Raw genomic sequence first — 23,029 nt, 5'->3', positions numbered from 1 at the left:
TTTTTATATGAGTATAGCTATATACCTGGATTTTAATGGTTTGGTGTTGTAAATTTTAATCAATAAATTGTTGTATTTAGTTATGTTATTTAGTAATGTTAATATGTTGGAACTGACTGCCCAATCGAGCTTGTGGTTTTTTGCATACGTTTTTTCCATTGATGTATGCCTTAATACATTTTTACACAACTCATAGTCATGTATATAAATGGGGAATATTCACACGCTATGGGGCCTATGCAGAGAGCAGCGAATTTTCGAAATTCGACATTTTTTGGAGATAATCGCGCAGAAAACAGCAGAAAATGGAGATTTCCGAAAAACGCGCCAATTTTTCTTTTCTATTTGTAAAAACTCGCCTCGCGGCTGGCGAGAACCGCAATCTCGCCAGTTTAAAAAATATCCGTATGCAGAGAGGCGCGAACGGCATCTAGCGGCTGTTCGCGCCAATAAAATGGCGCGATTGTCTCCGTTTTGCCTCGCCAAAAACAACTGCCGCTCGCGGCCATTGCAAAGGGAAAAAAAAAGGCGCGAATTTGTTTTAACACATTTCTGAAGCGCGCATCTCGCCAATTTAAACTCGCCACACGCATCCATGTTAAACATAGCAGAATTCGCACTTTTCTGCATATGGAGATTAAAACTCTCCAAAAAAGCTACTTTTTAATAAATTCGCCAATTTTAAAATTCGCTGCTCTCTGCATAGGCCCCAATGTCTGTTTTATTTTGTTAAAACGGATCGATATGCGCGATTGTGTTCCTTTGGAACCTTGGTGTGTCCATCTATGGTGCATAGTCTGTGTATCGGCCCGTTCTTGAATAAGAATTTTTATTTTCTGAAGTTATTCCCCCGCGCATGCGCGTACCGGTGGGACGGGGGATTCTCCATGGCCGCTGCCGGGTCTGGTCTCTCGTGTTGCGGTGGGCTCCCCAGTGGGCGTGCTTTACGGTGACGATGAGATTGCCGGCATGCGGCAGGTCGTTCTTCTGGGCTCAGCCATGGGGCGCATGTGCAAAGGATGCGATTCTGATTGGCTATTAAGTGAGTTGTGACTTCACAGTTTATCGCGAGATTTGGCAGTCAGCTGTATTTAAATGACCTGTATACCGTGTAAAAGCACTTCTTGATAAAGTGCTAGGCACGAAACGCGTAGAAGGGTTGGGTCCCACATTTTATGACTTCCTAATAAAGATAGATTTTTGCCAGACCTGCTCTTGTTTGGATCGCTGTGCGCAGCACACTCTCTACTGTTGGACTCAAACTCTACACAGCAGCACGCGTGGGAAGGGAGACTCTGGAGGTGGCTAATACTGTGAGTACCAAACCTAGGGCTAGCCCAATGAGGTAGGGGAGGGTGTCTCTGGACAACCTACCCCAACCATCAGGGTAACCTTAGTGCTCCCCCTTATTTATGGACTGAGTACTTATGTAACTGAAAGCTTTAATACCCAGTGTGCTCCCTTCCTTTATACATACACATAGCACATTTGAGCACCATTGCTTCACCAAAATTCTTTACAGTAAGGGCAGTTACAATGGAATTCATTATTCATGGAGAATGTTGTGGCAGATACAATAGATATCTTCAAAAAAATAGGTTGGGGATCTTTTTTTAGAAAGGAAAGGTATACAGGGTTATACAAAATAAGTAAACATGAGAAGGATGTTGATCCAGGGAGTAATCTGTTTGCCAATATTGGAGTCAGGAATGAATTTATTTTACCCCTTATCATTAGAATATATTTCACTGGGTTTTTTTTTGTTTGCCGTCTTCTGGATCAATATACTCTAAATACAAATATAGGATAAGTATCTGTCGTCTAAATGTATCATAGGTTAAACTTGATGGACATGTCTTTTTTCAATCTCACCTAATATGTAAGTATGTAACTAACTATGTAACTATCAAGCACTTACCATCCAAAATCATCTTTTCAGATTATTAATAACATCATTTATTTATAACACACATACACATGATTTACAAGCAATTTTCCTGAAATCTTATTATGTCCATCATAAAATGTTCAGAAATGCAATTTATTCTACATGTATGTGTATACACTCAAAATGTGTGATTTGAATAGACGCGATATTTCAAAGCAGAAAATCCTATAGAATACTGTACGTCAAGATCACACGTTTCCCCCACTATTTTATTGCCTTGTCAAATCATGCATTTTGACATTTACTTTATATACTGGAATAGGCCCCTATGGGGCTAGGTTCACTTACTGTATTCTGAAGCGTTTAGATGAAAGCCCAATTGACTTGAACACTTCAGCGTATAATTAATTAGCCCCATAGCATTAATTTTGGGTGATAAAAGTTACCACCCCACTGTTTGTTAAAAATCACCCTAAGTTTATTAAGGTTATTATCAGCCAAGTGTGTTACACTATTCCTGTTAGTGGTTCTACATTCAACTAGTCATAGAAAAAGCTGAAACAATTGAAAAAAAGAGACAAGTAAAACGGTTGACTGTTTCTGAAGACGCTTAGCTTCCTTTAGTCACATTTCCTGTACGGCACCACATGCAGTATAATTTATACTCAGGAAGCAGATATACTCTGACTCCTTTGAGTCAAGCTATCATGCTCTGCAAAATATTGCATATAAAGTAATTTCCATCTGCTCCAAGTGTGAAAATGGTTCTCTGTTTTTGAAAACATGGTGACTATTACAGTTATAACTTTGTATTCCATTTATCTGCAAATTGTGTTATCTATTTATATCTATGTATTTGCAATGGTGGTTATAAAAAAGGATGAAGCCAGTGGAGATAGCAGACAAGTACTTTTTGATAATGTATAATTACATAGAGTATGTGGCTAAATAAAGTTTTCACAATTATTTCAGTTCCTTGACAATTTGATGCATTTCACATTGCATTCCTCAAGCTGAAGTTCTCTCACACTGTAATGATTTGATGGTCTTTAACTTCAACAATTCCCAACAATGGAAATTGTAAATATTGTAAGAATTATATTCAAGAACAAAGGCAGAAATACAGAAACGAGAGTCTTCATTGTAGCATGTTCCAATCTCCCACAGGGTATTTTCCTAACACCTCTTGTCAGGATTTGATTAAACAGATTCCACACTCATTCAAATATTGCCTCAGTGACCTAATTTCTGGTCTGTGGTATTTAATATTTAAAATGTTCGGAAGGGCAGCCATTTAAAAAATGGGCGAGTACACTGTAGGTACCATTGCTGCTTCAGTTGGACATAATGCAGAGAAGTTACTTGGATAAACACGTAAGAACACATAAAGGTGACCTGCAATATTCTCCTCATCAAGAAACACAAATTATATAAATATATGAATTTATTTCTTATGCAGGCTGACAAAGTATGAGGCGCTGTACAAAGAAAGCATACGAAAGGTAGCTGACACTAATATTCAATCCGGGGTCACCAGTTCTTATCATTAAGCTAAACATTCAGCCTTATTCTATGCATACTGTGGCACTTTGGAATTTGCTGCATTTCGCGTGGGATTCCAAATCCTATTTGCTGAAATTATCACAAATAAATATACTGTATATATGCCTGATATATATATATAATATATATATATATATGTACTTCTATTGCATCTCGGTTGTTTCATTTCAAATCCATTGTGGTGGTGTACAGAGCCAAAATTATGAAAATTGTGTCAGTGTCCAATTATTTCCGGACCTAACTGTATATATATATATATATATATATATATATATATATATATATATATATATATACAGGCATACCCCGCTTTAAGTACACTCACTTTAAGTACACTCGCGAGTAAGTACACATCGCCCAATAGGCAAACGGCAGCTCACGCATGCGCCTGTCAGCACGTCCTGAACAGCAATACCGGCTCCCTACCTGTACCGAAGCTGTGCACACGCGGGGAGACTATAGAGCCTGTTACAAATGCGTTATTTACATCAGTTATGCACGTCTATGACTATTGCAGTACAGTACATGCATCAATTAGTGGAAAAAGGTAGTGCTTCACTTTAAGTACATTTTCGCTTTACATACATGCTACGGTCCCATTGCGTACGTTAATGCGGGGTATGCCTGTATATATATATAGTTAGATCCAGAAATAATTGGACACTGACACAATTTTCATAATTTTGGCTCTGTACACCACCACAATGGATTTGAAATGAAACAACCGAGATGCAATAGAAGTGTAGACTTTCAGCTTTAATTCAAGGGGTTGAACAAAAATATCGTATGAAACGTTTAGGAATTGCAACTATTTTCATACACAGTCCCCTTATTTCAGGGGCTCAAATGTAATTGGACACATTAACCACAATTATAAATAAAATGTTCATTTTTAATAATTTGTCGAGAATGCATTGCAGGCAATGACTGCTTGAAGTCTGGAGCGCATGGACATCACCAAACGCTGGGTTTCCTCCTTTGTGATGCTTTGCCAGACCTTTACTGCAGCTGTCTTCAGTTGTTGTTTGTTCGTGGGTCTTTCTGCCTTAAGTTTTGTCTTCAGCAAGTGAAATGGATGCTCGATTGGGTTGAGATCAGGTGATTGACTCGGCCATTGCAGAATATTCCACTTCTTTACCTTAAAAAACTCCTGAGTTGCTTTCGCAGTATGTTTTGGGTCATTGTCCATCTGTATATTGAAGTGCTGTCCATTCAACTTTGCTGAATTTGGCTGAATCTGAGCAGACAATATATCCCTATACACTTCACAATTCATCCAGCTGCTTCTGTCTTCTGTCACATCATCAATAAACACTAGTGACCCAGTGCCATTGTAAGCCATGCATGCCCATGCCATCACACTGCCTCCACCGTGTTTTACAGATGATGTGGTATGCTTCGGATCATGAGCTGTTCCAAGCCTTCTCCATATTTATTTCTTCCCATCATTCTGGTACAGGTTGATCCTAGTTTCATCTGTCCAAAGAATGCTGTTTCAGAACTGGGATGGCTTTTTAAATATTGTTTGGCAAAGTCAAATCTGGCCTTTCTATTCTTGAGGCTTATGAATGGTTTGCACCTTGTGGTAAACCCTCTGTATTTGCTCTCGTGAAGTCTTCTCATTATAGTAGACTTGGATAATGATATGCCTACCTCCTGTAGAGTGTTCTTCACTTGGCTGGATGTTGTGAAGGGGTTTTTCTTTACCATGGAAAGGATCCTACGATCATCTACCACTGTTGTCTTCCGTGGACGTCCAGGCCTTTTTGTGTTGCAGAGCTCACCAGTGCGTTCTTGTTTTCTCAGAATGTACCAAACTGTTGATTTGGCTACTCCTAATGTTCCTGCTATCTCTCTGATGGATTTTCTTTTTTTTGCAGCCTAAGAATGCCCTGTTTCACTTGCATTGAGAGCTCCTTTGACCGCAAGTTATGGGTTCACAGAAAGAGCTTCCAAATGCGAATGCCACACCTGGAATCAACTCCAGACCTTTTACATGCTTAATTGATGATGAATTAATGAAGGAATAGCCGACACCTGTCCATGAAACAGCTTTTAAGTCAATTGTCCAATTACTTTTGGTCCTTTGAAAAAGAGGGGGCTACATATTAAAGAGATGTCATTCCTAAACCGTTCCTCCAATTTGAATGTGAATACCCTCAAATTAAAGTGGATAGACTGCACTATTAGCCCATATTCATTATTTAACTGTAACTTGAATTTGTTTTGGTACACAGCCGAAATAACAAAACTTGTATCAGTGTCCAATTATTTCCATACCTAACTGTGTATATATATATATATATGTGTGTATATATATGTATGTATATATATGTGTGTGTATATATGTGTGTGTGTGTGTGTGTGTGTGTGTGTGTGTGTGTGTGTGTGTGTGTGTGTGTGTGTGTGTGTGTGTGTGTGTGTGTGTGTGTGTGTGTGTGTGTGTGTGTGTGTGTGTGTGTGTGTGTGTGTGTGTGTGTGTGTGTGTGCTGTAATGTATATAATATATACAGTACTGTATGTGTATAGTATGTATTTGTGAATTTCAGGAGTTACTTGTAAACACCTGGATACAGCTAATCCTCAAATGCCACATTTGCAAACATTTTAAAATTGTATTTCAAGCCAAATCCTTGATAATTAAGCCCCATAATTTTTCTGGATTTATGTTTTATACTGACAGCTTCAATGAAACATATACTTCTTTAACCTTTACCTGATAATATCTCTATTAGTAACATAGGTATGCAATAGTTGACAATCGTTAAATCTGCAGCATTCTACACTTTGTCAGATAATGAAACCACTTACCCACGAATGTGGGAGATCCATGTCAGTAAGAGAGGAAGGGAGTTGTAGGTGGTGATTGCAGCATGTACAATTTTTCCACTCCTCTATTTGGGCAATTGAAAAAAGAAATGGGTCAAAATGATTATCTGGAAAGGATTTCCAGTCAGCAAACAGCTGAGAAGTATTTTGTGAATGGTTGGCAACATTTCCAATTGTGCTCCATTTTGCATTAGAAGATCTCTCGGAGGAAGTAGAATTTAGCTCCATAAAGTTTTCTGTTTCTTGCTTCTTTTTTGGATGAACTTTGCATGTCTTTTTATCTTGGGACTTTGTCAATTTCATGCACGTTGTTAAAGTCTCTTCTTCTCCCTCTTCGGTATCCTGGGCAGGAGCTTTTAATAAATAACACATTGTAAAGATAATGACTTCTGTTCTCACTTAGACACGTACACTTATTTAACCACTTCAGGAAATAGATGGACTATCTTTTGGCCCCTCATGAATTTTTCTTCTCTACTTTTAAGGTGCTATTTCTTTATACAGTATTTTAGCTATAATCTTGACTTATTTTCTAATTATGCGCTGCCTAATTCTGATGTCTTATGTCTAAAAACTTTCTCTTTTTGCATCATTTGATATTATTGCACCTTTTTTGCGCTTTTGTTCTTTATGAAACATTTCAATAGCTTTGATACTAACATACATTGAACAATGTTACAGTACTATCGTTGTCCTCTTGGCTTCCTGATGCAGTATAATGGATATGGTGTGCAAACATTTTCTTATGTCTTTGTAACATATTTAACTTAATGAACCATTTTGTCATTACATTACCATTCTTCTTCACTGTCAACACACCTTTACATTCTCATATCTAGAGTCCTTAGTTATATAATGTAATAACATGTATTGTGTTGTTTCCTTTATTTAGCTATAAGTGGTCACAGTTACATTTTTATGATTTGAAACTTTGTACATTTGCATGCCATTACCCAGAATCCATGGCTACAGTGGAAGTATTGTTTTCTAAGCAATAATGGAGAAATACAGGGTTGTAGACAGGTCTGAAACACTCAAATGTACCCACAAGTGGTATTTCTATTTACAGTGATTTTAATGAAAGATTCCTAAAACTGTCTTGTTCAGCTGTGAGCTTTAACAAAAGTATAAACAATCTTTGTATGGCCTAGTATTATTTATATTCATGGTGTAATTGTTTGAGATTTAGACTAATGCATGTCAGATAACTTTTCCGCTCTACCGATGACAGTGTAACACCAATCCCAACGTCAAGTGTATTTCTCTATATAAAGGTACGTAGTAGGGTTGCATAAAATAATACCAAAATAACCAAAATTCCCTCCAAAATGTATTTGCTGTAAATTAAGTGGTGCTGTTTATTAGTTATTGTTTCATTCTATATAGTGATGATGGCACTACTTAACATTCCCCAATATCAGTAAACAGAATTTAAACCACAGTTACAGTACTTACTTAGAGGTAGCAGGGCATGTTTAACGTCATCATTTACATTGCCTTTTTTTGATCGAACAAGTTTTTGTAATCTCTTCAATGTACCCATTGTTTCCGATTTATTATCATCCAACGCCTGTAAACAAACAAACACATTTAAAGTACTAGGTATTAAACTGCATAATATCTGTCCTGACATCAGTGTGAGTTGTATTGAACATGTATTTCTTATATCTTTGCAGCAGTCAAGTACTTTGCTAACAGCTCTGTGCCAATTGTTAAACACATACATTTCTTACAATAAATGTACAGTAAATGCTTATTGACTCATAAGGAATTCTAAACACCTGCAGATCTTGGGAGCTTGATATCATCCTGTTGTTGCTAACCAAGAACGTTGAGTACTTTATGATTAGCCCTGGTCTACAGAATCCTAACTGCTCATGCAAACAAGGTACTCAATAATCATGGACAATTATACTATGAGTATGGATAACCTGTGCATGCATTCTCTATTGCAATGTTTTTTAACCAGTGTTCTTAGGGACTCTTGGATTCCCTAAAAAGTTCCCTGCAATTTTCAGGTCATTAGAAAATGGTACCATATACAGAAGAATTTACAATTCATCTGATCTCAGACGCGCTATTAGAGAGGGTTGGGGTTCCTTACAATGCATCTGATCTCAGAAACGCTATTAGAGAGGGTTGGGGTTCCTTACACTACATCTAATCGCAGACGCACTATTAGAGAGGGTTGGGGTTCCTTACAATACATTTGATCTGAGAAGCGCTATTAGAAAGGGTTGGGGTTCCTTACACTACATCTAATTGCAGATGCACTATTAGAGAGGGTTGGGGTTCCTTACAATACATCTGATCTGAGAAGCGCTATTAGAGAGGGTTGGGGTTCCTCAGAATTTCACAATAACCAAACAAAAAAAAGATTGGAAACCACTGACCTATTTGACAACTATTTAAGTCCGAGCAACCAAATGCATAATATTTGGAGGCTCATTTTCATTCAGCACCCATGACAATTAAAATAGCTCTCTTTGAGAAAGAGATCCACTGAAATATATTTATTCTCTTCAAGAAAGTCATTACATGTAAATGTCTCATGTTGTTGTCGCACAGGATGTGCCATTAAAATCAGCATTCCTCTCTGTTTACTTATAAACCCCCATCACCTTCCCATTTTCTTTTACAGCTTGGTAACCAAGGGGGTCCCCTGGAGCTGATCCATGATATTTTAAGCTCCGGCGACCCCTCGGTTCCAGAGAAACTTAATTTAGAAGGTACCGGGTTTACATCTCCCTCCAGGGAAAACAAAATGGCTGTCAAATTTGGGCCAATATGAAGCTGTTCACATCATCAATTGTGACATCCTATTACAACATGTGGCAATATAAATCCTCTTTAAAAACCATGAAATAATACTGGTAACTTCACATGTATGTATCTTAGGAACTGAGGGACTCACAGTTCTAATCTTGTAAGAAAAAAAAAAGCAGAGAGGAAGTGCTAGATTGAACTGATTGCTGCTTTAAAATTGAACAATTGTCCCAATGCTTTTGACTCTCCTATGTTTGTGAGTTTGTTACGCGAGTTTTATATTACATTTTTTTGTTAACTGTTTTACACTATGGTTTTTATCTCTTGCCTTGCCTTGAAAAGGCATGACCTACTTTTACACTTATCCTGAGATTATTCGCACCCTTTGGATATTCAAATTGAACAAGCTGCAATTTTAATAGGCCCTGGAGAATTTTTCTTTTACAATAATATATCTCCAAAACATAAAACTATTGAATGATTTCACAACAAAATCTATATAGGGTTAGCCCTCCCCATTTCAGAACATGCTTTTTCCTTTTTGTTTGTACTCTCACCATTTCATTGGCAGATCCATTGGCACTTTGAATTCGGGGTGGAATCCATTGTTCATAACTTGGAATCTTAACACAATAATAAAAAGAAAATGTTTGAAGACAGACTTTTGTTCAGTAATGGAAAGGTAAAATAATTGCTAAAGTTAATATCACATTTATGCGCGTTTCAATTGTTATGTTCTGTGAGGTGTTCATCTCCCATGTCCCAATTTGGAGACTCGGCTAAAAAAAAATATTACATTTTAATTGAAAAATTCCAATTTCCATCAGGGAGACATAACTTGTACTCACTCAAAATATTAACTTCACTAACAAATAGTAACTTCAGTTTTATACAGTAGGTGCTCAGATCCTACTGTCTGCCTCCATCATTGGGTATTAATGATTAATACATAAATCCCAAAATGTAATCAGCACTCAATTAAATAATCCAGTCTACAACAATTTAGCATTCAAAAACAGTATAGTAACTGCTATTTTGTAGCTGCAGATCAAGCAATATCATACATCTGTGTGTTTTTTTTAAAATAAATCAGTTCTGAACTATGAGAAAATGAACAGCATTTAATAAAAACAATTCTGAATGACATTTTTTATGTATTATAATGTAACACGCATTCTGTTTCTATAGCAACCATTTACAAAGTCACATCCTCTTCCTCTTCTGAAACAGGTTCTGGCATATTCATTTTTGAGCCCTGCCCTCTCTCTAGCAGTGCCCCAATTGTATCTAGTGACTGCCTGGTCAGATGATCTTCCCCACAGAACTTTGCATCTTTGGTCCTCTTCTGCAGCACTGAAAGCCATTTAGTGAACCCCCGAGCCGAATCTTCGCCGATCAATCACAGGAGAAAGGATCGATCGGCAACATAGCTAATTACTTTTAGTTGTGTAGATTGTATTGATGCACATATTGAAGGGAAAAAATTAAATTAAAAAAAATTAAAATGGTAGCTTGGACTGCTGCTTTAATATCAAACCCTCACAGGGTATACAGAAAAAAAAGTAGTTACAGAGCAAAGAAAAAAGTAATAAGATAATATAGTTTGGGCACACATGTACTCACTCCCAAGGCAACGTTTCTGGACCTGTGGCCCTTTCCACCTTTCCTAGTACATACAGGTGCGCCAACGAGCATTCTAAAACTTGCCTTGGAAAATCTGGAGCTATCACCAACATATCACCAACAACACCCAGGTACATGCTGGGTACATGCTGGGTACATGCTGCAACATTTCAGTGACATTTCTGCAGAGACTAATGGCCCATCGGATTAACACAGCAGGGGTCCCTGGCAGTCCCATTTAATCCGATGGACCATTAGTCTCTGCAGAAATGTCACTGAAATGTTGCAGCATGTACCCAACATGTACCTGTGTCTTGTTGGTGATATGTTGGTGATAGCCCCAGATTTTCCAAGGCAAGTTTAAGGCAAGTTTTAGAATGCTTGTTGGCGCACCTGTATGTACTAGGAAAGGTGGAAAGGGCCACGGGCCCGCTGTTAATCTGATGGGTCATTAGTCTGTCTGCAGATATGTCACAGAAATGTTGCAGCATGTACCTGGGTCTTGTTGGTGATTGCCCCAGATTTGTTTTAGAATACTCGTCGGCCCGACAGTATGTGCCCAAACTATGTTGTTTTATAACTTTTTTCTTTGGTTTGTCATTACTGTACTTTTTTTCTGTATACCCAGTGATGCCCAGATGCCATAGAAGCTCTGTTACATCCCCTTGTATTGTATAAAAGTGTGTTTTGGGAGAATTATATGTAACTTGAGACTCTAGTCAAATAGGACACTCTCTCAAGAGGCAGAGCTGCCCATAATTACATCTTCCACAACTGTTTGACCCAAAATCGAATGTCTACACATTCATACTGTAGGTAGATGTTATGACTTAGCGTGAACATAAAACAACGGTGGTTTCAGGAGCATTCGTCCACATTTTTTACTGTCCAAGCTACCTGCACAAATACGCCTGAGAATCAAATTTTATTAACAAACACGTGAAAAATTTGTGGCTCGAATTGTGACACATTCACTCATGTCTTCTTAAATCTCTCTTTTAAAACATTTGATTGATGCCAAATATGATGTTATCTCTGAATAGAGACACAGTCAACTTATCAAAGGCAAAGGTCCTACTGCGTTCCAGTAATATTGTGTCTCAAAAGCCTAATTTCTTTTTGGCATACAACATTTCTCAAATTTGCCAAGCATCTCACTAAACTTACTTGTACCTTCCTCAAAAGTAAAGTTATTATAAATATCCAGTGCTTCCTTTCCCCCATTTAAAAGTAATGATGGTTTAACTTTATCATCTAACTCTTAAAATCCCATGGCCATCAGCAAAAAAAACCTGTCTGATCCTTGTCCAGTTCCCTGCAGCATAGTACATCTGTGTGCTTCTGTCGGTCTTCCAGCATTGAAAACAAGAGCAAAGTGATGTCTCCTGCTTATCATTCAGCCCTGACACCATGCCGTGATATGTGCGGATATATAAAGCAGTAAATGATTTGAATGAGAAAGATAAACGTTTTAATAACAAACAGCCACATTTTGACTCACAGTTTCTTCCTGATTGCCTCACATGTCATTGACAACTCCCCCCGCCTCACTGCTTGGGGCCCTCTCTAAATCGTACAATATAAATTGTAAGCTCACAGGAGCAGGGACTCCTCTTCCGAAATGTTACTTTAATGTCTGAAGCACTTATTCCCATGATCTGTTATTTGTATTATTTGTTATTTATATGATTGTCACGTGTATTACTAATGTGAAGCGCTATGTACACTAATGGCGCTATATAAATAAAGACATACATACAATATAAGGGACCTTATATAAATTATATTACCTTATGCAATGTACATATTCCCACAATATCCTTTCAAGAAATTACATTTTCTTAAAACTTTTTGGTTTTCCAGTTTCCAGAGCTTAAAAATATAAAACAAATGTATTTTTCAATTTTTTTAATTACTCCCATACATTTACAATTATGCCATTGTCATGTCATTTATTTAGATTAAAACAATATCAGTAGTTTAATTCCAATTAATCTTAGTGACATCCCATTTTATTATCACCAGATTATTTTAAAATACCAAATTATTTTGATTCTGAACATAGTTGCGATTTACACCACATAATATGAAAGGTATTTAGAGGTAGATCCACCAAGCTCCATTAAGCTAGGGTAACTAATATCACATTACCTAAATACTTAACAGACGTTAGCTTCCCTGACTTCAACGGAGATCCAGGAATGAATTTCAGGAAAAAAAGGAGATCCACAAAGCCAAATATAGGATAAAACAACGTCTGTTGGGACCCTCATTTGCATAAGGCTAATGCTGCATTAGGCAGCTAACATCGGGATAAGACACCTTGGCTCTATCGGTCAGTAATGCAGTATCGGGTTAGCCATGTGCTAAGGAAGATGCCAGGTGTATATTGCAATGCAATTGATACCTGGCATCCCCCTTCCCCAATAAAAATAATTCAGGTACACCTTGGTTGCCACAGTGGCCATGAAGGTATGTATTATTCATGGCTTCATGGTCACTAAGGTACAGTAGGCAAGGAGTTCATAGAAATACCTGTCAGGAATCGGCGTCCTCCGCGCTCCCCACACAGAGCACTCTCTCCCCTCAGGGAGTCCCTGGACACACAAAACAATCCTGCCTTACCGACCTCTGCGGCTCCCCGCCCCTGCCGCGGGATTACTCCCCTCGGCGATTCCTCTGCTCAGCGCCGGGCGCGCCCACGCCCTCCCGCGTGCACACCTGCACCATCCACTGGCTCGGTCCACGCGCGTACACGCGTTACGGAGCGCGCTCATTCTGCACACTCTTCTTCCCGTCCCCCGGATCTCAGGCTCCGCCCCCGCACACCACACGAGCATACTCAGGTTACCAACAAGACTCACCTGGCCTGTTATGCCTGCACCAATCTGCAGTATCTCCCTGTAGCTTTTCCTGTCCTGCCTCCATTCCTAATTGGACCTTCCTGCTTTATCTAGCTCCTCTCTGCTCTCAGTCTTTGCTCGACATAGTCTCTGTATGGAAGTACTTCTGGATTCTCTCAGTGTTTTCACAGGTTCTGACGCGGCTTGTGCGACTACCCCCTCTGGCTCTTGATCTCGGCACTCCTTGGACAACGCTCACTCTGGTAACCCCTTGAACACGGCTTGGACTACGACCTATCTCCGCTTCCACTCCCTGACCTCGGCAAGGCATTCTTCACTCTATCTCTACAACCGGTACCGGCAAGTATTGTCTACCTTACTACACCTGTCCTGGCAACACTTTATACCACACTCCGGACATGCTCCCTTTGCTGCGGGTACGTGTATTACCACTTCCCCCTTCAGCTCAGGGGACGGGTCTGGTCTGCGGGCAGCACCGGCGTAACAATACCAAAGATCCGGTGGTGAAGAAAGAAGACAGCAAGAGGATCACATGAAGACAGAACAAAAGAAGAAGATAAGAAGATTTGCAAATAAATGCTTTCATATGAAGAATCTTCAAGCAATAGTGGATCAAAGGCGTTGGACAAGCTGAGGATCCATCTACACCAGTCCACAAATGGCCCCCGACTACAAATAGGTACTCGGGCCTGGATTGAGTTTGCTTTTTTTTTTTCATTGATGTTTTTGTTTATTTTTTCAATCAGGTGTGGGGATTAATTTTTGTTTTGCTGGTTCAGGTCTTGGCTCTTTTGTTATTTTGGGTGGATTGCTAGCGGGGGACTCATTGCCCTAAAGATGAGGGCTGTCAAGTAGAATGGGGTAAGTCCAAGATTTATTTCAGTTACCTATTAAGTGACATTATGGCTACTTAGGCCAAGGAGAGCCTAGCTAGCCTCACTGACACTCAATCAGTTAATTTGAACAATTTTAATGTTTTTTATGTGTATGTACAGTATATATATATATATATATACAGTGTTCGACAATCCTATACATTTACTCGCTTTGTGGGCGCGCGGCCAGGCTCTATATGAGCCCGCCCCCAACGAGCAGCCATTCTTTCCGGCCGGAGATCTCTTGGAGAGTAAGTAAGTACTCTCCAATACTCCGTCTTGCGGCCCGTCTGCTGCTTCCCTGCAAGCCCCCTTACTCTCCGTGTTCCCCCTTCTCTCCCTGTTCCCCCTTCTCTCTCTGTTCTCCCTGTTCCCCCTTCTCTCCCTGTTCCCCCCTTCTCTCCCTGTTCCCCCTTCTCTCCCTGTCCCCGCTTAACTTGCCCAGCAGATTGTCGTGGGGGTGTCCCCACCTTCTCGGCATGTCCCGGGGGCAGCAGATTGTCGTGGGGGTGTTCCCCCCTTCTCGGCATGTCCCGGCGTCCCACGCGGGGCAGCAGATTGTCGTGGGGGTGTCCCCCCTTCTCGGCATGTCCCGGCGTCCCACGCGGGGCAGCAGATGGTCGTGGGGGTGTCCCCCCTTCTCGACCTGTCACGTGGTCCGGCGCGGGCCAGCAGAGTGGCGTGGGGGTGTCCCCCCTTCTCGGCCTGTCACGTGGTCCGCGGGCCAGCAGATTGCAGTGGGGGTGTCCCCCCTTCTCGGCCTGTCATGGCGTCCCGTGTGTGTATGCATTGGTGTGTGTGTGTGTGTGTATGGGTGTGGGCATGTGTTTGTGTGTGTGTGTGTGTGTGTGTGTGTGTGTGTGTGTGTGTGTATGGGTGTGCATGGGTGGTCGTGTATGCATGGGTGTATGTGTGTGTGCATGGGTGTGTGGGTGTGTGCATGGGTGTGGGCATGGGTGTGTGTGTGTGTGCATGGGTGTGTGTTTGTGTATGCATGGGTGTATGTGTGTGGGTGTGTGCATGGGTGTGGGCATGGGTGTGTGTGTGTGTGTGCATGGGTGTGTGTTTGTGTATGCATGGGTGTATGTGTGTGTGTGCATGGGTGTGTGGGTGTGTGTGTGTGCATGGGTGTGGGCATGGGTGTGTGTGTGTGTGTGTGTGTGTGTGTGTGTGTGCATGGGTGTGTGTCTGTGTGCATGGGTGTGGGCAGGGGTGTGTGTGTGTGTGTGTGTGTGTGTGTGTGTGTGTGTGTGTGTGTGTGTGTGTGTGTGTGTGTGTGTGTGTGTGTGTGTGTGTGTGTGTGTGTGTGTGTGTGTGTGTGTGTGTGTGTGTGTGTGTATGGGTGTTTGTGTATGCATGGGTGTGTGTGTATGCGTGTGTGTGTGTGTGTGTATGCATGGGTGTGTGTGTATGCGTGTGTGTGTGTGTGTGTGTGTGTGTGTGTGTGTGTGTGTGTGTGTGTGTGTGTGTGCATGGGTGTGTGTGCATGGGTGTGTGTGTGTGTGTTTGTGTATGCGTGGGTGTATGTGTGTGTGGGCATGGGTGGGTGTTTGTGTATGCATGGGTGTATGTGTGTGTGTGCATGGGTGTGTGGGTGTGTGCATGGGTGTGGGCATGGGTGTGTGTGTGTGTGTGTGTGTGTGTGTGTGTGTGTGTGTGTGTGTGTGTGTGTGTGTGTGTGTGTGTATGGGGGTGTGTGTGTGTGTGCATGGGTGTGTGTGTGTGTGCATGGGTGTGTGTTTGTGTATGCATGGGTGTATGTGTGTGTGGGCATGGGTGTGTGGGTGTGGGCATGTGTGTGTGTGTGTGTGTGTGTGTGTGTGTATGTGTGTGCATGGGGGTGTGTGTGTGTGTCTGTGTGCATGGGTGTGGGCATGGGTGTGTGTGTGTGTATGGGTGTGTGTGTGTGTGCATGGGTGTGTGTGTGTGTGTGTGTGTGTGTATGTGTGTGGGCATGTGTGTGTGTGTGTGTGTGTGTGTGTGTGTGTGTGTGTGTGTGTGTGTGTGTGTGTGTGTGTGTGTGTGTGTGTGTGTGTGTGCATGGGTGTGTGTGTGTGTGTGTGTGTGCATGGGTGTGTGTTTGTGTATGCATGGGTGTATGTGTGTGTGGGCATGTGTGTGTGTGTGTGTGTGTGTGTGTGTGTGTGTGTGTGTATGTGTGTGCATGGGTGTGTGTGTGTGTGTGTCTGTGTGCATGGGTGTGGGCATGTGTGTGTGTGTGTGTGTGTGTGTGTGTGTGTGTGTGTGTGTGTGTGTGTGTGTGTGTGTGTGTGTGTGTGTGTGTGTGTGTGTGTGTGTGTGTGTGTGTGTGTGTGTGTGTGTGTGTGCAAGGGTGTGTGTGTGCAAGGGTGTGTGTGTGTATGGTTGTGTGGGTGTGTGTGTTTGTGTATGCATGGGTGTGTGTGTGTATGCATGGGTGTGGATGTGTGTGTCTGTGAGTGTGGGTGGGTGGGTGTGTGTTTGTCTGTGAGTGTTTGTGTGTGAGTGTCTGTGTGTGTGTCTGTCTGTGTGTGAGTGTCGTCTGTGTGTGAGTGTCGTCTGTGAGTGTCGTCTGTGAGTGTGTGTGTTTTTGAGTCTGTGAGTGTTTGTGTCTGAGTGTTTGTGTGTGTCTGTGAGTGTGTGTGAGAGAGTCTGTGAGTGTGTGTGCCTGAGTGTTTGTGTGTGTGTCTGTGAGTGTGTGTCTGTGAGTGTGTGTCTGTGAGTGTGGCACCCTCTCCCTGTGGCACCCTCTCCCTGTGGCACCCTCTCCCTGTGGCACCCTCTCCCTGTGTCACCCTTTCCCTGTCGCTCTCTCCCTGTGTCACCCTCTCCCTGTGTCACCCTCACCCTCTCCCTGTCGCACTCTCTCTGTCTTTGTCTCTCAATCTCTCTGTGTCTCTCATTGTCTCTCTCTTTCTCGGTGTGTCTCTCTCTTTCTCGGTGTGTCTCTCTCTTTCTCTCGGTGTGTCTCTCTATTTCTCTCGGTGTGTCTCTCTCTTTCTCTCGGTGTGTCTCTCTCTTTCTCTCGGTGTGTCTCTCTCTTTCTCTCGGTGTGTCTCTCTCTTTCTCTCGGTGTGTCTCTCTCTTTCTCTCGGTGTGTCTCTCTCTTTCTCTCGTGTGTCTCTCTCTTTCTCTCGGTGTGTCTCTCTCTTTCTCTCGGTGTGTCTCTCTCTTTCTCTCGGTGTGTCTCTCTCTTTCTCTCGGTGTGTCTCTCTCTTTCTCTCTGTGTCTCTCTCTTTCTCTCTGTGTCTCTCTCTTTGTCTCTGTGTCTCTGTGTGTCTCTTTGTCTCTGTGTGTCTCTCTTTGTCTCTGTGTCTCTCTTCCTCTCTGTGTCTCTCTGTGTCTCTCTGTGTCTCTCTCTTTCTCTCTGTGTCTCTCTCTCTCTCTCTCTCTCTCTGTGTGTCTCTCTCTCTCTCTGTGTGTGTCTCTCTTTCTCTCTGTGTGTCTCTCTCTCTGTGTCTCTCTCTCTCTCTCTGTGTGTGTGTCTCTCTCTCTCTCTCTCACCCTCTGGATATCTTATTTACCCTATATATCTTAACTGCCCTATACTACACCGAAATAACCTACACTGCTCTCTTTCAGATCTGACTCAAGCATCACATGGAAGACATCGGAACCCCCCCTAACCCAGAAGACAGGTAGGGAACACATCCCCTCCAATGTATATTGGAATGAGGAATACCTGGACATTGAGGGACTGCAGATCAGGTAAGATCCGGCATACACACACACACACACGACTAATTGTAGTATAATGTAATACAATAAATACATTTATGTCAAAAATAAATGTTGTTCTGACTAGGAATTTATTAAATGGGTTTTATTTTAAAGCGGGATTGGGGGTGGGACTAGGGGCGGGACTAGGGGCGGGACTAGGGGCGGGGTTAGGGGCGGGGTTAGGGGCGAGTAGATTTTTTGGTTGGGCGAGTAGATTTTTGGGTGATTTGTCGAACACTGTATATATATACAGTGTTCGACAAATCACCCAAAAATCTACTCGCCACCTAGTCCCGCCCCCAACCCTGCCCCTAGTCCCGCCCCCAACCCCGCCCTAGTCCCGCCCCCAACCCTAGTCCCGCCCCCAACCCCGCTTTAAAATAAAATATATAAATAAAATACATTTAATAAATTCCTAGTCAGAACAACATTCATTTTTGACATAAATGTATTTATTGTATTACATTATACTACAATTAGGCCTTGTTACGTGTGTGTGTGTGTAAATTTCAGATATAGAAATAAAAGCCAGATGTGAATGACTAGTTTCCTGAACCCCTTAACCAGTGTCTGGAAGTCCTTGTTTCACAATATCTAAAGCAGTAATCCCGCCTGGGATCTTACCTGATCCGCAGTCCCTCAATGTCCAGGTACCTCATTCCCGCAATGTTACACATTGGAGGGGATGTGTTCCCTACCTGTCTTCTGGGTTAGGGGGGGATTCCGATATCTTCCGTGTGAAGCTTGAGTCAGATCTGGAAGACAGCAGTATAGGTTATTTCGGTGTAGTATAGGGCAAGTAAGATATATAGGGTAAATAAGAGATCCAGAGTGTGGGGGGGTTAGAGAGATAGAGGGAGAGAGAGAGTGGGGGGGAGAGAGAGAGAGTGTGTGGGGGGGGGGGAGAGAGAGAGAGTGTGTGGGGGGGAGAGAGAGAGAGTGTGGGGGGGGGAGAGACAGAGTGGGGGGAGAGAGAGAAGAGAGAGAGAGAGAGAGTGGGGAGAGAGAGAGAGTTGGGGGGGAGAGAGAGAGAGTGGGGAGAGAGAGAGAGAGTGGGGGGAGAGAGAGAGAGTGGGGGGAGAGAGAGAGAGTGGGGGGAGAGAGAGTGGAGAGAGAGAGAGAGAGAGAGAGAGTGGGGGGGCAGGCCGACACCCCTCCCCCCCCATACCTCACGCGGGCATATTGGAAGCTTTGGGGAGGCAGGGTGGGGGGGAGGCACGTGGCGAGGTATCCCCCAGGGGACAGTCAGCCCCGCAGTGGCCGCCACTACCCTGCTCCCCTCGCCGGCATGTCTTCACAGTGCGCGGCCAAGCAGCTTTGCAGACTGCTTCCCCCCAGCCCGCGGCGGCATGAAGCTAGCTGGCGGGGAGGCGGCAGGGTAGGTGAGTGTCACGTGGTGAGGGCCGAGTCCCCCCCCTCCCGCACGCCAACCGGACTGCCAGCAGTGGGGACCTCCCGCCCGGGGCAGCGATCGAGGGGGAAGGGGACAGGAGCAGGGGACAGGAGGAGGGGAAGGGGACAGGAGGAGGGGAAGGGGACAGGAGCAGGGGACAGGAGGAGGGGAAGGGGACAGGAGCAGGGGACAGGAGGAGGGGAAGGGGACAGGAGCAGGGGAATGGAGGAGGGGAAGGGGACAGGAGCAGGGGAATGGAGGAGGAGAAGGGGACAGGAGCAGGGGAATGGAGGAGGGGAAGGGAACAGGAGGAGGGGAAGGGGACAGGAGCAGGGGACGGGGACAGGAGGAGGGGACAGGAGAGCTGCCGCGGTGGGGAGTAGGGAGCCATGTAGGGACCAGGGGGATCGCAGGGAAGGAGCAGAGGGGCCGCAGCATGGCGTGTACTTACTCTTGATGTCCGGGCAGAAAGAATGGCCGCTCATTGGGGGCGGGCTCATATAGAGCCTGGCCGCGCGCCCACAAATCCTGGGAGCGCGCGCCAAACAGCAGTCAGATAGGGAGTTTTTTTTTTTTTAAGCGCGAGCAGGGAAATTTCAGCGCGAACGGGGGAAATTTAAAAAAAAAACACGTGTGCGGCCAATAGTTACTCGCCCGGGGGTTAAATCCACCCGCCCCGGGTGAGTAAATGTATAGGATTGTCGAACACTGTATATATATATATATATATATATATATATATATATATATATATATATATATATATATAAAAAAAAGTTCTTCAGTATTTGGTGATACCATTTTTATTTAGACTAACAATTTATGTCAAAGCACAAGCTTTCGAGAGTTCTCCTCTCTTCCTCGGGTCAACAATACTGGTTTACAAAGGAATCTATGGCTAAAACAGAGGTTTGGAAAGCAGAAAAAAACAGAGATTTAGATAAAGTGGGGTGACAAAGGAATGTTTTAAGAAATTGGAAGGGAAATGTTGGTCATTAGCACTATTTGCCACCTTTTGGTTAATAGGGCTAATGGCCAATATTGTAGAGGGTGATCTAGGTTAGGTTGGTGGAAGCAGGGAGAGTTGGTTATAGGGGTAAGTCCCCCGTGGAAGGAGATTAGGTTACCCAGGAAGATTAAGGGGGGTGTACCCCTTGTATGCCATAGCGGTTGTACCGCTATGACTTTCAATGGGCAGCGGGGTAGTTGGCCACTATGGCTTCCAGTGGGTTAATGCACACGTCTTGGCACGTCTTTGACACACTTCAAAATGTTTTGGACAAGGACAAAATATTTTCTGCTACCCGGCATAGCATAAAATAACCATGACCTAAAATAACGTAAATAGCGTTAACAGACTACTGAGAATATGCCTTATGGTGATCCATATCCCTTTTGCAAACCATTAGCACAAATGTCCATTAAAGTAAAATTACAGTCCATTTTAGGATTAAGACGGAATTTAATGCCTTGCTAGAGAGCTTTGAAGATCCCCATTAGCAGTTAATGAGACGTTAACTAAAGTTAATGTCTTGTTAAGTCAGTACGTTTTGTGGATCTTGATTTGATTTGAAGCTGTTACTAAATTCACTAAATCACAATCTGAATTGTGGTATTGCCCCTATGTTTTTATTTGCTCACAGGAATAGGAATCTATCTATCTATCTATCTATCTATCTATCTATCTATCTATCTATCTATCTATCTATCTATCTATCTATCTATCTATCCATCTATCCATCTATCCATCTATCCATCTATCCATCTATCCATCTATCATTAAGGATGTCTGCACATGCGTCACATACAGTATGTGATAGGTTAACTAGCCTATCACTCATGCAGGGACAGCCAGTTAGGCGTCTCATCCCAGACAGAGAGAGAAAGCAAGAAGAGGAGGAAACAGTGAGATCGCAAGGAGAGGAGGAGACAAATCGATGATGAGGAGGGAATAAATATGTCAGGAGCCAGGTGCCGCGCGCCGTCACTCGCAGCTGCACAGTTCTCCTACCTGCTCCGACGGCCGCTGCCGGGGTCCTGGACTCGCGTGGTCTCATGCGCACTCCCGCTTCCTCCATGCATGCGCACGGCTCCTCCTCGCGCCGGACGACGTCCTCACGTAGGCGCACACGGGAAGGGGTCACAGCGGGAGTTCCCGCCTCCAGATCGCGACATGCACCCTCTGTGCGTGGCCCACAAGCGTGACGCGCGCGCCACGCACCCAAGCTCCGTGGCAACAGGTATTGATTGCCCTCAGCACCCCCACCTGGCTTCCTTACCTAAGCCTATGACAGGCTCCGCTCTGACACTCCTCTGGTCCGCCTCCTTCTCGGATTGGACCGTCCCACCAATTTAGGCTCAGCAGTGCCACAGGCACATCGGCTGAGCATAAGCTTCCTGTTCCTGTGCTTACCTCTCTTGTCTCCTAGTTATCCTGCCTTGTCTTGCTTCATCTCCCGTGTACCGACCTTGGCTTGCTTTTGGACCACTGCTTCTCTGGAACCCCGACCTTGGCTATCCTCGACCCTCCGCAACTCTCCTATCCTGAACTCGGCTCTCGGACCTCGACCATTCTACCTTCTCCTGCACCGACCCCAGCGACTAGTACCTCCAACGTTCCGGACTTCTCCTACCCTCACCTTGGCAAGTATTACGACGACTTTACTCTCTCCACTCCTGACCCGGCGAGTTCAACTACGCACACTCCAGACCGGATCCCCGTGCCTGTCGGTGGTGTTTTCTCTATTCCCACCTCAGTACCGAGGGTCTCGTCTTGTTTGTGGTGGGCACAGCGTGACAGTATGCACAGCCCCACAGACATAGACCCCTCTGAGGTGGGAAACATCTTGGCATTACATGCCACCATGTTTTCCAAACTGGAGAAATTTTTGGATCAGTCCAGCCGCCGCATGGATTCACTACAGCAGGATCTTCGATCCCTTACGGTACAGGTGCACAACATTTCCGCCCCCACTCCCTTGACTCCTCCCGCTGAACCACCAGTAGGAGCTTTGTTTTCGGAACCCCGACTCCCGGCACCCGACCGATATTTTGGAGATCCCTTGGAATGTTGCAGGTTCTTATACCAATGCTTCATCCAATTCGAGATGACACCCTCTTGCTTCCTTTCTTTAAGATCCAAAATAGCATACATTGTCTCCCTACTTACAGTTGATGCCTTGGCGTGGGCTTCCCCCATCTGGGAGCAGAGGACCGACCTCACACAAGATATCGGACGAATCGCCAAGGAATTTCGTGTCTTCGACCCCCCTCGGTGTATAGTTTCGGCTGCCTCTTCCCTCTTTCACATCACCCAAGGGAGCCGCCCAGTGGCCAGGTATGCCCTGGAATTTCGCACCATTGCTTCTGAGATGGGCTGGAATAACGAGGCTCTGTCCTACGCCTTTTGGCAAGGTCTCTTGGAGCCTCTCAAGGATGAACTTGCTGCTCAAGTACGACCATCCGAATTGGAGGAGCTCATTGCGCTTTGTATTCACTTAGATCAGCGCCTCCAGGAGCGAAGAGCAGA

At 43.7% G+C, this 23,029-nt stretch overlaps 1 protein-coding gene across 2 annotated transcripts in view; it reads right to left on the bottom strand.

Moving 5' to 3' along the window:
- Positions 1 to 23,029, bottom strand: part of SAMSN1 (SAM domain, SH3 domain and nuclear localization signals 1) — a 134,518-nt gene that overhangs the window by 72,850 nt on the left and 38,639 nt on the right. For both annotated transcript variants that reach the window (XM_075593968.1, XM_075593969.1), the window contains 3 exons: positions 9,604 to 9,669; positions 7,736 to 7,850; positions 6,263 to 6,633 (listed from right to left, as the gene is read on the bottom strand). In XM_075593968.1, coding sequence (XP_075450083.1) covers positions 6,263 to 6,633; positions 7,736 to 7,850; positions 9,604 to 9,669 — 552 coding nt within the window. The remainder of the gene's footprint in view (positions 1 to 6,262; positions 6,634 to 7,735; positions 7,851 to 9,603; positions 9,670 to 23,029) is intronic.

Source organism: Ascaphus truei, chromosome 3 (assembly GCF_040206685.1).
Source record: "Ascaphus truei isolate aAscTru1 chromosome 3, aAscTru1.hap1, whole genome shotgun sequence".
Taxonomy (NCBI): domain Eukaryota; kingdom Metazoa; phylum Chordata; class Amphibia; order Anura; family Ascaphidae; genus Ascaphus; species Ascaphus truei.
This window is presented reverse-complemented; position numbering and strand designations above follow the sequence as displayed.